The 16,656-nt window shown below is 37.2% G+C and overlaps 1 protein-coding gene across 3 annotated transcripts in view; it reads left to right on the forward strand.

Moving 5' to 3' along the window:
• The window catches only part of LOC125237576 (inner centromere protein B), a 33,671-nt gene that overhangs the window by 14,014 nt on the left and 3,001 nt on the right, over positions 1 to 16,656 (forward strand). For all 3 annotated transcript variants that reach the window (XM_048144708.1, XM_048144717.1, XM_048144726.1), the window contains 10 exons: positions 1,978 to 2,083; positions 2,918 to 3,020; positions 3,647 to 3,731; positions 4,436 to 4,549; positions 5,156 to 5,328; positions 5,991 to 6,083; positions 6,684 to 6,744; positions 7,726 to 7,865; positions 8,355 to 8,452; positions 16,338 to 16,474. In XM_048144708.1, coding sequence (XP_048000665.1) covers positions 1,978 to 2,083; positions 2,918 to 3,020; positions 3,647 to 3,731; positions 4,436 to 4,549; positions 5,156 to 5,328; positions 5,991 to 6,083; positions 6,684 to 6,744; positions 7,726 to 7,865; positions 8,355 to 8,452; positions 16,338 to 16,474 — 1,110 coding nt within the window. The remainder of the gene's footprint in view (positions 1 to 1,977; positions 2,084 to 2,917; positions 3,021 to 3,646; positions 3,732 to 4,435; positions 4,550 to 5,155; positions 5,329 to 5,990; positions 6,084 to 6,683; positions 6,745 to 7,725; positions 7,866 to 8,354; positions 8,453 to 16,337; positions 16,475 to 16,656) is intronic.

A 16,656-nucleotide genomic window follows, 5' to 3' on the forward strand; every position in this document is an offset into this window, starting at 1 on the left:
TATTCTTTTCTCGCTCCCACTTACAAATCCGGTAAACTATTATCAAAATTGAACGAAACTCCCCAATCTCAATATGACAATGGGAAGGTGGGGAAAATCAGGAGCCGACATAGTGTGGTCACCCTACTTGATACATTTGTATGAGAAAAGTTATGTCTGAATATCTTTAAAACCAGACAACGAATATAAAATATTAGATGGTGGATATTTAGTAAAAATTTTTACTAAATGTTGAAGTACTTTCGAGTGTCTTAGGTGCTACAAATCGTAAGATATTTACATTTTTAACTTTCTCAAAACGTGTGGACTGAGTGAGCACTTACAAAAATTTATTATAAAAAAACCTGACACGTTAGTGGTTCGTTTTGTATTTTACAAATTCCCATTTCACTTTTACTAAACTATACACATATAATAGCGGTCTAAATCTTATGTTTTTCATCAAAATTCGGCTTTTCAAAAGTGTGTGGATTGAGTGAGCATAAGAAACTATTTGTAAAAAATTAAATACGTCACTAGGTGATCTAATATTTATAGAGGTAGGTTGGCCTATTTTTTACTAAATGTTAGTATATAAATATTATATGTTAAATGAATATATTCACTGTTTTCGTTGGTAGTTTGTGAGAACTGAGTGAGCACATGTTAATGGCTGTATCTTTTGATTTATCTTTTTACAAATTCAGAGATTCGTTTTACAATTGTTTTAGAACTTTTACTAAATGATCAGCATATTTTTTTTTATTTTCGGAAGGTGCTCACTCAATCCACACACACACGTGCTAACGGTTACTGAGATTATCCGCGGACGGACGGACAGACAGACATGGCGAAACTATAAGGGTTCCGTAGACTACGGAACCCTAAAAACTGTATCTAGAAAGGAGATAAATTTAAAGTTGAAAATGCTACTGATAATATTATAGTTTACTATCATTTTCCCGCGGCTTTGCTCGCGTTAGAAAGAGACAAAAAGTAGCCCATGTCACTCTCCATCCTTTCAACTATCTCCACTTAAAAAATCACGACGATTCGTCGCTCCGTTTTGCCATAACAAACATTTTTCCATTTATAATATTAGTATGGATTTTTACTTGGCTGTCTAAAAGCGACCTTACCGGTGCTGGTCTGGGTAACAACTACTCATGCTACCTTGACTAATCAGACGCTGGTTCGATTCCAGTCCTGGCAGGCAATTATGGTCTCGCGATAAATGATAAAACATCTGGCCGTCCCTATCGCACTTACAAATAGTGCGATAGAGACGGCCTGATGTTTTATCGTTTATCGCGCGACCATACTTGCCTGCCTGGACTTTTTTATTGGTATATAAACATTTACTTCAGACTTTGGAGAAACTGAGGGTAAGTTCCTTGCTTGATATACTAATAGCGAGCTTAATTAAAAATGCTTGAATGCACTCTCGAAACATAAAACAAACAAATGTGATTGTGTTTAGTAAAACGTCCCACTTTGTCGGTTACCATTAGGGCGAAATTTACTTGTGTCTTTGTATGAACAAACTAATAGAGCTTTATAGCAATCGAGAAAGTAGGACGTCTTCCCGTGCACACTCACAAATATTGAAAACAATTTTACAGTAGACGGCCATAATGATTGCACATCTGTTTTTAACCCCCAACGCAAAACGACGGGGTGTTATAAGTTTGACGTGTCTGTCTGTCTGGGGCATCGTAGCTCCCGAACGGATGAACCGATTTAGTTTTTTTTGTTTGAAAACTGAGTTAGTCGGGAGTGTTCTTAGCCATGTTTCATGAAAATCGATCCAGTCGCGGTCGGGGGTTTTTTCAAAATTTTAATTTTGTGGTTAGGTTATTCCTCTTTGTAGAGCGTTGTCTCTTTCATGCTTATGAGACATTAGTTATCTCTTTTCAAAGACCAATGTGCATTCTTTATGGCCGTTTACTGTAAAAAGTTACTTGAGGTAATAAATAATAATTAATGTTTATTTTGCAGATTGCAATGAATGAGACAGTTGTGTTAGACAAAATCAACCGAGACACCATGGTTTTGGACAAACCACAAGCCAAGATTATGGACGCCACAGTTGTTATAGAGAAAGGTAATGATTGAAATTGAAAGGTTGAAGTCACATCGAGCCGCATTTTATGTATGAGAAATCGCTAAATACGCTTACGCATTGGAAAGCAGCAAGTATGCGTACGCATGTTCATGGTAACGAACTATTTCTCATACATGAAGCTCTATGCTGATAGATGTGACTTCACTGTCATAAGAGCCTTCTTAAAGTTCGACGAGGACTTTAGTCGCTTATAAAAGATTATTAAATACATTTTTCCCCTCACTAGCTCGGAAACACGTGTTTTGTCCTTTAATGCCAGCGGGTAAAAACGCATTTTATCCACTAGTGGATAAAGTAATTTGACCTTGAATAGAGGCAAATTTTTTGCTTTAAAATTGATAAGAGTGGGTTAATCTAGTGATCAAGATGTTTTACCACCTATGGAACTACTGGAAGCAGTGATAAACGCCTTTTTTGTGTCATACTTTCCTCGCTATAGTGAGGGGAAAAGTTTTGTGTTACACACGAGTGCAAATGTATTTTACTTCTCGTGTGTTGAAAAACTCGCAAGTTCAGGATTCTATTCTGGAACCACTCGCTTCGCTCGTGGTTCAACTATAGAATCCTTTCGCTTGCTCGTTTTTCAATTCCACACTCGGCGTTAAAATACAACTTTGCACTCTTGTATAACAAATAACTATTGTTTGCTAGGAAAATGTGGCTAACGACGTCTAAATGCTATGTCTTGTCTACGCCCATTGATAATTTATCGTCAAGACAAGGATTGCTTTTAGTTTCTACAATTCTCGTTTCTTCTTTTAATACTACATTAGAAACGCGCACAAATAAAAATGCCTTAATTGTCCGTTATAGATGGTGCGACGCCCAACATGACAGACGACCTGTCCCTATTGACTGACGACAACAGCGAAGAATACAGCACACCCACCAAGGACGACCAACCACCTGAACCCACGTGAGTCTCTTCCTTGATTGGAGCCTTTCCTGTTTGGCAAACATTTATCATTTCATTTCATTTATTTAAATCAAGCAACATGGCTCGTACATTAGTGACAAAATACTCAATAAAATAACTATACAATTTAAAAAATTAAAATAATATTTTCGGCTTTCATACTCAGTCATAGCCATCATCCTCCTTGCGTTATCCCGGCATTTTTGGCACGGTCCATAGTAGCCTGGGGTTTGTTTTAAAAACTAATCCAAATCTTTGGCGTAGGCACTAGTTTTAGTTTTGATGATGATGATGATTACGAAAGCGACTGCTATCTGACCTTCCAACCCAAAGGATTCCTCACAATATTTTCCTTCACCGAAAAGCGACTAGCAAATATCAAATGACATTTCGCACATAAGTTCCGAAAAACTGACTGGTACGAGCCGGGGTTCGAACCCGCGACCTCCGGATTGAAAGTCTCACGCTCTTACCGCTAGGCCACCAGCGCTTTTTATTCATATTGTTCTTAAAATATTACATGACAACATCAGATAATAAATTTTGGCCTCTAAACGTATTTTGGCCTCCTTTGGCAACCTTGTCAAAAATGTTGTTATAATTAGTTTTTTTTTTCTTTTTTGCAGATCCGCTGTAAAAGCCAAAGTACAACAGTTTGAAGAGATGGCCGCCAGAACCACTAGGACAAAAACGAGAGCTATGGCCAAAAAGGTAAATCCCCTTTAAACAAAATTAGTACCACTTTCACGACAAAACGAAGCGACGAATTGTCGCGATTTTGTAAGTGGAGATAGTTGAAGAGATAGATGGAGAGTGACATGGACTACTTTTTGTCCCTTTCTAACGCTCTTGCTTAAAATGGGAGGTGGGAGTTTTAATGGAGCATTTCACAACGAATTTTTAGTTTTATTTATTACTAGCTTTTGCTCGCGGCTTCGCTCGCATTAAAAAGAGACAAAAAGTAGCCTATGTCACTCTCTATCCCTTCAACTATCTCCACTTAAAAAATCACGTCAGTTCGTCGCTCCGTTTTGCCGTGAAAGACGGACAAACAAACAGACACACTCACTTTCCCATTTATAACATTAGTATGGATTCCTTATTACTACACTGAGAGAAATTTGCATTGTGAATTTAACAAGTTCTACTTGTTGCGGTTTATCCGTTTGAATCAGCCAAACGTATGTTTAAAACAAAATGTGTCAGGTTGTTTTTATAAAATCGACTTGTTGATTCAAATATATTGCCGATTCAAATGACAAGTAGCTTGTTGTTTGAACCAAAGAGCACGTAGGCGCTATTTTAACCAAAAAACTTGTGGAACGAACATGAAAACTGGTTGTATTTTCTCTCAGTGTAATAAACTATTCTTATTCTTACTTATAGTTAATCTAAAAACTATGTAATTTTGTCAGGACGCAGAGACAGAAAGCAGTACGCCGCCTGACAAGATAATATCGAAGCAGGTTCTCTCCGCGGATACTCTTGCTAAGATGAACAGCATGATTTTCAACGGCAAAACCACACAGGTGAGCGTTTTTTATACCAGTACTTAAAAGTGTGGTCCATCCAGTTTTGTAAGTTTTAGTTTAAATATTTTGATGTATTTTGTGAATTTTGTCACACGAACCCGTCGCCAAAAGCCATGTACACAAAACCAAGTGAAGTTGTGCTCTCGTTTTTAAATGTAATGTATTATTTAAAATCATAATTGTGTTCTTTGAAACAACGCCAACGTAGCTACTTACAAGTCGATCTAGCCAAGATCACATATCGCTTTGACAGTGAAACGCTTTGTCTCATTTTCGAATTATTGCGACAGTCACAGTTTCGTTCCGATCGCTACTGAGCTTATGCATCAGTGGCGACGCGTGAAGATTTTCGTTGGTAAACGGAGGGATTTTAGGGATCTGTTTTGTACGGACTTCTACCGACACTGCAGAATTTTAGGGAAGCCGTTGGGAATCGAGTTGTATCGACGCTACGCTACTCTTATGCGTATACGTAATTTGTCGAGGTAGCTATTAGAACGATTCGACATTGTTTTGTTAATAACCACGATGAAGTATCTTCATATCTATCGTATAGATTGCTAAAAATGTAATAAAACTAAAACATAAAACCAAATTGTTCAGATATCAAGTTCAGCCACAAAGCCGACCGCGAAGCTCCCGCCAGTGAAGAGCATGCCCGCTTCAGCCTCTAAAGTGTGCGCCATCAACAAGGCGCGCGAGGAAATGCTCAGCAAGGACGACGCCAGGAAGAAGAAGGAAGCCATGCTGGAAGCTAAGAAGGAACTGCAGAAACGGTGAGACTATTTTATTTTTATTCATAATAATTAACAAAGCATGACAGATAAACCAAAGCACTGTGAAAATACATATATGATCCCTATATATACATAACGGGAAAAAGTTAATATACAATAAACACTAGACACTAGTATAACATGCCAGTAAGCGCCATGCCATGCCACAGGGGGACCGTTTTTTTCAAAGTTGTCCACCCCACTTTTTTTGTAGCATGGGTATTTTTTATGCGATTCATTACTCAGCCTCGCGAGGTCTTTCGATCCTAATAGAAGAAAAAAAATGTCCCAAGATTTCCATACATATTTTCAAACCTTCGATTCCGTTACCGCCATACAAAATGTATGAAAAAATGGTAACGGAATGGGGAAAAAACTTTGGGACACTATTTCTCGTATTAGAATTGAAAGAGCTCGCGATTCTGAGTGGAAACCGCATAAAAAAATCCAAATCCAAAAAAAGTGGGGTGGACAACTTTGAAAAAATGGCCCAGGGGTGGTTGACGGAAGCGAAAGCTAGGTGGCGTTAAAGTAAGATATGGCATCGAGTCGGCAAAAGTGTGATTTGAGACTTTTTTGACTAGTAATTATAACAAACCGCGGATGGATATTTTTTTATTTACGACTAAATTAAATAAACATTTTATTTTTATTTTTTTTAGAAAACGTGAAGAGAAAATGGCGGCCGCCGCGGCCGCGCGGGAAGCCGCCGAGAAGGAGCGCCGCGCCGCGCTGCAGGCGCAAGCACGGGACAGGTACTCTGTTTATACTCATCACTCATCAGCACCGATACCATGCTCGCGCGATAAACGGTAAAACATCAGGCCGTCCCTATTGCGCTTATAAACAGTGCGAAAAGGACGGGCTGACGTTATATCGGTTGACCACGCTTGCCTAGGTCACAGGCACAGATGCGATAGTGTTTAAAACTAGTGTGCTACACCCGCAGAACTTGATTATTGCTGGGTCATACACAGGGTGTCCCTAAAATCGACGCCTAAACGAAAAGGGGTGATAGGACATCACATTAGTTAGCATTAGCTTGGCTAAGGGAAGGAGATATCAGTATGGAAAAAAAAGTGCCAATATGTCGAAAACTCGGTCAAGTTCGCTTAATGTGATAGCTAATGAACTGTCCTACCAGCCCTTTTAATTTTTCCAACCCAATCCCAAAAACGTTTGGAACATGCATGCAAAAAAAAAATTGATCTATACATAGTTTGGAACTGAAAAATCGATTCTAAAGTGTTTATGAATTACAATTACTATTTAATTTGAGTAAAAATAATATTATTTATTTCTTTTGAGTCTTATAGCACTTAATTTTTCTCTTATGTGCAATTTTCTGTTATTAGGATGGAAAAACAAGCTCATGCCGATCAAGGAAAACTAGAAAAAATGAAGGAAGTAGAAAAGGTAAGCAAAATGTTTGATATTAACGATTGAAATTATTGACAAGCTCAAAACAATCTGAGAATAAATAAATATTTCGGTATCTAGAGTAGACAACACTCTACCTAGCAACGGGAAATGTTGCTAGGCAGAGTGATGGCAGGTAGACTAAAATGTTAACGGAATGGTGGCCGCTTAAGTAAGAAATGCCTGACATCCGTTCGCTCGTTGGGTCGACGACATCTAGAAAATAGCAGGTTACAATTGGATGAGACTAGCCCAGGACCGGGAGAAGTGGCGTACTAGAAGAGAGGCCTATACTCAGCAGTGGGCGATAAAGGGCTGATATGATGATGATATGTCGTTCGCAAATGGTACCACATCGTCACTGAAGCATAAGGTCGTCGGTAAGTGGTCCTGGTAAATAGCCGGGTCCACACAGAGCTAGGCACGCCGCGAATCAAGGTGCTAACGCGACAACCGCCCAATGCGCGCATGGCTCGGCCGAGGCACGTCTACACAGCACGTTGCTTCGAGGCGTGCCTCCCTCTATGTGGACCCGGCTAATGGTAAATTGCAATGTGGTGGTACTTTTTTCTATAAAACGTCATATGTTGACTTATATCGGCCGGGATATAAGCCGTGTACACCTTTTTGATTTTTATTGAGGTCCCGATATTTCGACGCAGTTGCATGCATCATGATCACGAGAAACTGAAGACGGCGGGTGGATGTCAAAGTTGCGTAGACAGCGCGCGATCTACCCTCATTCGCGCGCGTCGGCTGCGTTCACTTTCAGGCGTTAACACTGGTCGCGTTCACACTCGTTGGTTTGTCCAAACACGCCGTGTAGTGATCATGATGCATGCAACTGCGTCGAGATATCGGGACCTCAATAAGAATCAAAAAGGTAATCACGGTTTATATCCAGGTCAATATAAATCTTATGCAACTAATCGTCATATATTGGTATTTAAAGAAAAAATATATGTAATAATGTTGTAGAAAAAGCAAGAGCTGGCGCGTAAAGTGGCGGAGACAGAAGAGCGGCGCCGCGCGGAGGAACAAGCGCGCCTGGCCAGGCTCGCTGAAGAGCAGAGAAAGGCTGATCTGGCTAGAAAGAAGCAGCAAGAGGAAAGCGAGGCGTGAGTGCCACTTTTATTACTTTTTTTTTCTACTCCCATAGTGTTATTCGTCATTTACAGGGTCGTGCATAGATTTTTAAAACCCTACATAAAATTATCATCTATTACCCAAAAACACATTCGTAGCAGCGTGTTTTTGAGTTTTATTTTTTGAGGTGACAACCTCATTCTCCTACTTTATATTATAATGAGTAGTAACGTGTTTTAGCTATGGGCATATATGGGTTAAATATATCGTCACTACTTTGAAAAATTCTCGTATCTCACGCTGCTCCTCAAAGTTAAAACGCAGTAAGTCTATATGCATTCCATACACACTTACTATAATTTTCTTTGCTTTGTCAGACGAAGATACAAGTTTTTTTTAAAGTAGTGACGATATCATTACGACCGTACGTAAAACTATAGCTGACTTCGCAACAGGTCCTGAGGTATTATAACCTAAAATAGATAGGATTCCCCATAAAGATAAATTATATTTGATTTCAGTATGAAGAAAGAGGCTGCCATGATGGCCAAAGAAATCGAGAGGAGACAGAAGGAATATCTTGAAAAACAAAAGATGAAGCAAAGGATGGAGGACAAAAGTAAGTAACACCAAAATGTTTTGAGGCCGTGATTACCTTCTTGATTTTTATCGAGCTCCCGATATTTCGACGCAGTTGCATGCATCATGATCACGGAAACTGACGTAGGCGGGTGGATGTCAACGTTGCGTAGACAGCGCGCGATCTACCCTCCTTCCTTCGCGCGCGTCGGCTGCGTTCACTTTAAGCGTTACCACTGGTCGCATTCACACTCGATGGTCTGTCCAAACACACTACACTCACAGTGTCACTACGTTTGATCAATTCTGACTTCACCGGTTTTTTACACAAACAAATCACTGGATTCCATACATTTTTGATACTAAGCCATCCTCGCGATTGAAATTTTTATATTTGTGAATCTCAATGGCTTTTCTTATCAATCACGGTCTATATCCCGGTCAAATATAAGTCTGATGAAAATAGCCGTGAATCATTCAAGACTCTCCGTAAGTTAGTTGTAAAAGTAGGAACCAAAATGTTTTGCTCTTTTTCGTTCATCCCTAAAAACTATATTTTCAATTTTTTTTTTTTTTTTTTTCACCACACCAACTGGTAAAGGCTCTCTTTGCTATTCGAAAACAGATAAATCCACAAGAATTATTACAAGAATTGCATTATATCCACAAGAGTGCAAAGTAATTTACAAATTTTAACCTGATTTTGAATCATAAATATCGAATAAATTGATGGATTTAATGTTTTATTGTCAGTTTTTTTTTGGTGTGGGTTTGGTGAAAAAATTTGAGTTTCGGTGGCAAAGTTTGTTTAACCTTCGTACCTTGAAACACTCGCAACGCTCGCGGTTCAATATTTGAATCTTTCGCTTGTAAACAATATTTTTGCCTCCTTCAGGGTGTCCACTACTAAACCCAAAAAAAATTCCCTGACTTTTCCCTGACTTTCCATGACCATTTAAGAAAATTTCCCTGACCAAATTTTTCATTTTTACCACTTTTGCTTAAGGTTGCAAAAAAAAACGGTTTTTTTTCTCTGTCTTGAAAAAAAAACCTAAAAAAAATAAGTTTTTTAGGGTTCCGTACCTTAAAAAGGAAAAACGGAACCATTATAGGATCACTCGTGCGTCTGTCTGTCCGTCTGTCAATCTAATTTTTTTTCTGGAATATGTTTGTTTTCTACTTTGAGGGCGCTACGAGCGCGACACGTAAACATACGCTCCGTTTTATAGTCAATTTAAAATAGAAAACACAGTTATATAGACTCAAAAGTGAACTAAAAGTGTTGAAAACATTACAAATATCGTGTACAAATGTTATCTCGTCGTAAACATACAAACTTAAGATTTAAGAAGTGAATTAGTGTACCAAAATACGGACGTACTAAACAATTTGTGCATCCTTAAAAACTTAGTTTTAAGTCATAAAAATAGACCAAAATACATTTAAACCTGTGAATTTGAGAGTGATTTAACAATAATAGTGCCTAGATAATATTTTTTGAATTGAACTGCAAAAATAACCTCATTCTAAATAAGCTTTTATTTGAAATCGTAACTGCCGCCATAACCGACGCTAACTTTGACACATGGTAAACAGATTTCCCGCCATTAATGAATAAGCTACTCGCCACTAGAGGGCGCGGAAACAAATATATCAGGTAGGAACTACCATGAAAGCTATTCATCACTAGAGGGCGCTGTTTACAATATTGCAGCATAATACCAGACTTCGTCAAGAGAGGGCGTTATTATCAAAAATGCTCTCAGATTGCGAAATGGAGACCAAATGCAGTAAATGTGATAATACTATTGCAAATAAATATCGCCTACTATGTGTAAGTTGTAAAAAGCCTTTCCACATGGACTGTACACATGTAACTTTAAGTCGTTTTATACTGATGGAAAAGGATAAGAAAACATTTACATGCCCAAGCTGTATGTCTAGCCCAAAAGTAGACTTTTCGTCTCCAAACTTTCCGCGCGAGAATATTACATTTAGAAAGAAAATCAAAGTTAATATTCCGACCGAAAATTCTTTCTCTGGATTGTCAGAAATGTCAGAAGACGAATTTGATGATGCATCTACTTCGAGAACACCAGTATTTCATAGCAACTATCGTGATATACGATTAAATAGCAGTTACACACATCAAGAAATGTCAAATGAAATTACCGAACTGAAAGAAAAACTGCATTCTGCTGACACGGAAATTGAGAAATTGTTAGCTGAAAATAAATCGTTAACTAAGAGGCTTACTGAATGTGAGTTACAATTAAAAAAGTTAACACCGGTTTGCAGTCCTATATCTAACATGGATAAAAGTAGCAACAATAAGGGGAAAAAAGGAAAAAAGACTAAGTTAAATTTCTCAACTGAAAAAAGTGCAGAGAATATGGAAGAAAATTTGAATAAAACTGAAACTTCTGTAGTAGAGCGCCCACCAGTTGCTGCCGCTTCCTCAGCGCCACCTGTCGTGCAAATTGAGGAAAATACATCTGAATCCACCCAAGCAATGAACTTATCTAGCAGCAACGCCAGCAACATGCAGACTCCAATGAAAATGAACCACAATAGTAATAGAATGAAATTTTCGCAAACCTCCAATAGATCTGATATATATAAAAACCAATTTCAAGATGATTACGAAAACAGAATCAAGCTTCACTTGCCAAAAAGAAAAATTGTTGTACTAGCTGATCAGCAAGGAAGAAATCTTGGCTCATCTCTAAATAGCATGTACGGTTCCTACTTCGATATAATATGCTATTCAAACCCCGGGGCTGACACTATCGACGTTCTGCGCGCATTACCAGAAAATGGACCACAGTTGACCAAGGATGATTTTTTGATTATCATTACTGGCACCAACGACTGCAACCCTAGCAAACTATTTGCGAACTTATACCATTTCATACAACAAGCATCCCAAACAAATGTTATTGTAACACAGGTAGCTTACAATAAATCCTTAAATGAAACTCCACTAAACAACATGCTAAAATATATTGTTGAGCAATTCCATAATTGTACTTTTCTGACACGTGAGTACAAGCCGTTTAATAACCACAGTAAGTTCACAACATTGAAATATTTTACAACAAGCATTTATCACCAAATAGCATGTTCACTATATACTGATTCTTACCAATTGCAACTCTTACAACGTAACATCATGAGACCTAAAATCTCACACCCTGACCGTAAATGCAGCCCCACCCCTATGACAACTCAACACGTTGACAAGTGTAACTTAGGCGAAACTGATAAACATCGCTCAACAGTCAATAAGTTTTTTCGTCGCTTCTCAGTCTGATAACATTGTAACTCAGCAAAAACGTAGTTATAATGACAGTAGTAGAAATCTGGATAAATTTATGATATTTCACCAAAATATATGTGGATTGTTAAATAAACTTGATACTTTAGAAATAACACTTAATGAATTTCAAAACAACTTTCGGAGCAAGCATTGATGTTATCTGTCTAAGTGAAACATTTGTCAAAAAAGGCTCTGAAAAGAATATAAAATTAAATGACTTTAAATTAGCTGCTTCATATTGTAGAGATAAATGTAGAGGAGGCACAGCAATACTTGTTAGGAAGTCACTGGAAGTTCAATCAATTGACATTATGCCTAAGTTAGCGTCTAACTTTTATTTTGAATGCTGTGGTATTTTAGTTACTAGCATAAATTTAATAATAATAACGATTTATAGAATACCACAACAGTCAAAATCTCATTATGGTGTATTCTTACATAAGCTTGAGAATTTGTTACAATATCTAGCCCTTAAGTACAAAAAGAAAAAAATTGTGGTCTGCGGAGATTGGAATATAGATACCCTAAAAGATAATGCCGTTACGAAAGATTTAACTAGTATTTTAAAAAACTATAACTTTACTATGCACATAAAGACTGCTACTAGAATTAACAGCTGTATTGATCAAATGGCCAGTAACATGCGTGGTGTACAATCGGACAATCTCAAACTTGACTTATCTGATCACGATAGAGCTCAATGTCTCTTTTTAAACATTAATAAAATAAAGTCTTATACGACATGGTTTGAAATTAAGAGGGATTATTGTCGTGATAATATCCAAAAATTTATAGACAGTTTAAAGGCTCTTTCATTCAGTGATGTTTTAAATTGTAATAACGCCCGTGAAGCCTTCAACATGTTCTATGACTTACTTACACTGTTTTATGACTTATGTTTCCCATCCATTAAAGTCAAAATTATTAGTAGGCAAAGCAAACTTCAATGGCTATCTAAAGGTATCCGTAAGTCGTGTCACGTCAAACGACAGATGCTTTTCCAAATTAGAAATAGCGGAAACAAGTTAGCCAGTGATTTTTCATTTAAGAGATACAGTAGATTATTAAGTAAATGCATTAATAAATCAAAACAGATCATCCATAGTAAATACATATCTAGACACCAAAATAAATGTAAGGCAACTTGGAATATCATAGCATCACAAGTGTCAAACACTAACAGTGCAACTGATATTGATCAATTAAAAATCAATGACAAGTGTTACAACAATCCACAAGATATTTGCAAAATTTTTAACGACTATTTTATTGACTTGAGTAAAGGTAACAAAAATCAGGGGCGTATCAATGTTGAAATCAGTCAACCTACAATGTTTTTAATGCCTGTAGATTCAAACGAAATACTTAAAATTATTATGTCCTTAAACAACAGTAACACTTCTGGCATTGACGATATAACAACTAAAATAGTAAAATTGACCGGATCACTTTTAAGCATACCTCTAGCACATTTGATTAACTTGTCCTTTAGTCAGGGTTATTTTCCAGAACAGTTAAAATTATCTATTGTGAAACCACTATTCAAAAAGGGATCTCGTGAAGACCCTAGTAACTACAGACCAATCACTATTGTGCCCATATTGTCAAAGATAGTAGAAAAAGCCTTTTGCATAAGATTACAAAATTTTTTAACCAAACATAATCTCTTACACCCAAATCAATATGGCTTTAGAAAAGGTCTCAATACAGAGGCGGCATGTTTTGAGTTTATTAAATACTTAACTGAATCCATTAATGACAAATCTCCGGTAATGTCAATATTCCTCGATATGGCCAAAGCTTTTGACCTAGTTGATCACTCTAAACTACTTAAAAAATTAGATGCTTATGGAGTTAGAGGCCATTCGAACGATTGGGTAAGATCATATTTAGATAATAGAAGTCAATGCACGGAAATCTCTAAATTTGTAGAAATTAAAAATCAAATACACAAATCTGTATATAGATCGCCTATTCGAAATATAGTTTCAGGAGTACCTCAGGGCAGTAATTTGGGTCCACTGCTATTTTTAATATTTATCAACGATCTTCCAAAAGCCACACAGCAAAAATCCATACTTTTTGCTGATGACACAACTATAATAATAAAGAAGAGGAGCCAAGAACCAAGTACTTATGAAGCAGATGTAAATGAAGCCTTGACAGATATTAATAACTGGATAGCTAATAATGACCTTCTTATAAACTTATCTAAAACTCAGTACATGCAATTCTATTCATATGGTGCAACCCCTCCTCATCTTAACATCAATATTAACAGTACTTCTCTTCAGAAAACCGATACAATAAAGTTTTTGGGATTACATATCGACACACATCTTAACTGGAAAGTACATATTGCATCAATATGTTCAAGGCTCGACCGCTTTGTATTTGCATTAAGAAAGTTACGCGAGACTATATCACCTGAAGCTGCACTTACAGCCTACCATGGTCATGTATCATCCATTCTTAACTATGGCCTAATCTTATGGGGCAATTCTGTGGATGTTGAAAAGGCATTCAAGCTACAAAAGAAATGTATTCGCGTAATCGCAAATGCTCCTGCAGGCAGTAGTTGTAGACCCTTGTTCAAGCAGCTTAACATCTTGCCATTGGCATGCTCTTACATATTAAAAATTTGTACTTTTGTTAAACAGTATCCAAATTATTACGTTAAGCGGTCAGAATTGTTTTGTCCTAACCCAAGGCTGCAGTATAAAAATCTCCTCAATCAGCCACGTTGTATGTCAAACATATATAAAATAAATGCTTTTAATATGAGTATTGTAATATTTAACAAGTTGCCAGTTCAAATTAAAGTACTAGAAGGCAATGAATTCAGAAAAACCTTAAGAAATTGGCTTCTTGAACGGTGCTTCTATAGTAATAAAGAATTTTTAAATAATACAGAGTAGAAATGTATATATAATGTTGTATTTATTGATAACGACTGTAAATATAATGTATAATGTCTCATTATAATATAATGATAAGTTGTCCATTTTAGTCATAAACTTTGTGTAATTACTATTTTAAGACACTTTCACAGTTTTCACATATTTGCATGCTGTTTGTACACGGCTAAAAAAGGTGAAACCAACGACTGTTTACTTCGTATAAGATCTGTAAACTATACCCTTTTTTGCAAATAAATTATTGTTTGTTTGTTTGTTTAAAGTACGAAATATTAAAATTTGCAAGGCAGTTCATACTTTTGTACCTAAGGTTAACTATTAAACTTTAATTTCTGGTTTTATAAAACTAACGTAAACGAAATCTGTAGTTGGTAGTTATCGCCATTTACTTTTGGCTATACCAGTGCCGGCCCGTGCATCATTCAGGGTAGAGAGAGTTTGAGTTTCGGCGCCTTTAGATATCCTACACCAGAAAAAAATATCTCGCGAGCGCAGCGAGCGCGAAAATTTTTCACCTTTTATACGTCCCTGGGGCTGATAGTAGTTATTATGTACATAACATAGGAAACAAAATGGAGTACCTAGTCTATCAGAGCAGAGTGGTTATGTGCAAGATTCAGATTCAGATTCAGATCTTTATTCATAAAACACAATATTTTACATGTCAATAATATACATAGCAATTTATAAATTAACTTAGTATTATGTAAGCAAGCGACATACAGTTTGGTATAATGTTATTAATTACATATTATTTTTATTTAAAGTTACGGAATGATTCTAAAAAAATCTTAAATTTTATGAAAAATTCGCGAAACTTCCACGAAAACAAAGGGAATTTAAATTTATAAAACGAAAAATGGTAAACGCGAGCGAAGCGAGCGCGAAATTTTTTCTTTGTTGTCAGCGTCAGGATGCCCATTTAGGTGTTTTGGCACTACATGCCTTTAGGTTTCCAAGCGTTTGAAGTTCTCTCATCGTCACGCTTATTATCCTCCTATGCTCCTTTGACTCATACAAATTGCGCCTCTATGTGACGTTTTGCTTTTACCATTATCTTTATGAGGAACTCCGCTTTGGATTGTCGGATAGATACTTAGAATTTGGACAGCGACGTAACTTTGTCTTTTTCACATCGTCCTAACAGAAGCACCTACCTTATGAATGTTGTACATGGTGACATTGTGGTGCAACTTTCTAGTTAATCTGAATCACAATAACTGAATTTATTCCCGACCCCCTTCGCCATTTTGGAATATGTGGGTAGGGCACGCAATGTGTAAAAAAAATGTAGATTTTTCCGCATTTACGATTTTGGGCCGGATAAATTAAGATCAGCTAGAGCATGAAGATATCTCTCATTAGCAATCACTGGGATGGAGGCCAGGTACTATACTTGTCATGAAAAGTCTAAAGAGACAATTTTAAGTGGCCTTAAAATCACTACCGGGAATCCATTTTTGCTGTCATGGATGTGGCCAACCCAAGAAATCATATTATTTTTTCAATACTTTTTGATTTTTTTTTCTTGGTGTCAAGTTTTTCCCTGACCTCCAAATCATTTCCCTGACTTTCCCTGACTTTCCATGACCACTATGAGCTTCCCTGACTTTTCCCTGACTTTCCCTGACTTTCCAGAAAGTGGACACCCTGCTCCTTGTAAAACAAATAAAATACTACTTTTTCAGTGCACACACCGCTGAAGAACGGCACCAAAGCGCCCCCTATGGAGCCGGTGTACATGCAGGACGGCTTCCAGCACCTCAACTCGGACGATGATGATGATGAAGCGCCGTCCAAGTTCCCCACCCCCGCCTGGTGCAAGGTATACTCATTGTTCCACTCTTTGGATTAGCCAGCCATACACGTACGGATTTCTCAGTCGGATCTGCCTGGCTGATGTGTCTGTTGACCACAGATTTGTCTGCCTGGGGCCTATTGCATAACAATTTACAACTCATATTACAAGCGGTAGTCCCCCTCCAATTCATTTTATAAGAAAGAGAG

Source organism: Leguminivora glycinivorella, chromosome 2 (assembly GCF_023078275.1).
Source record: "Leguminivora glycinivorella isolate SPB_JAAS2020 chromosome 2, LegGlyc_1.1, whole genome shotgun sequence".
NCBI classification, from domain to species: domain Eukaryota; kingdom Metazoa; phylum Arthropoda; class Insecta; order Lepidoptera; family Tortricidae; genus Leguminivora; species Leguminivora glycinivorella.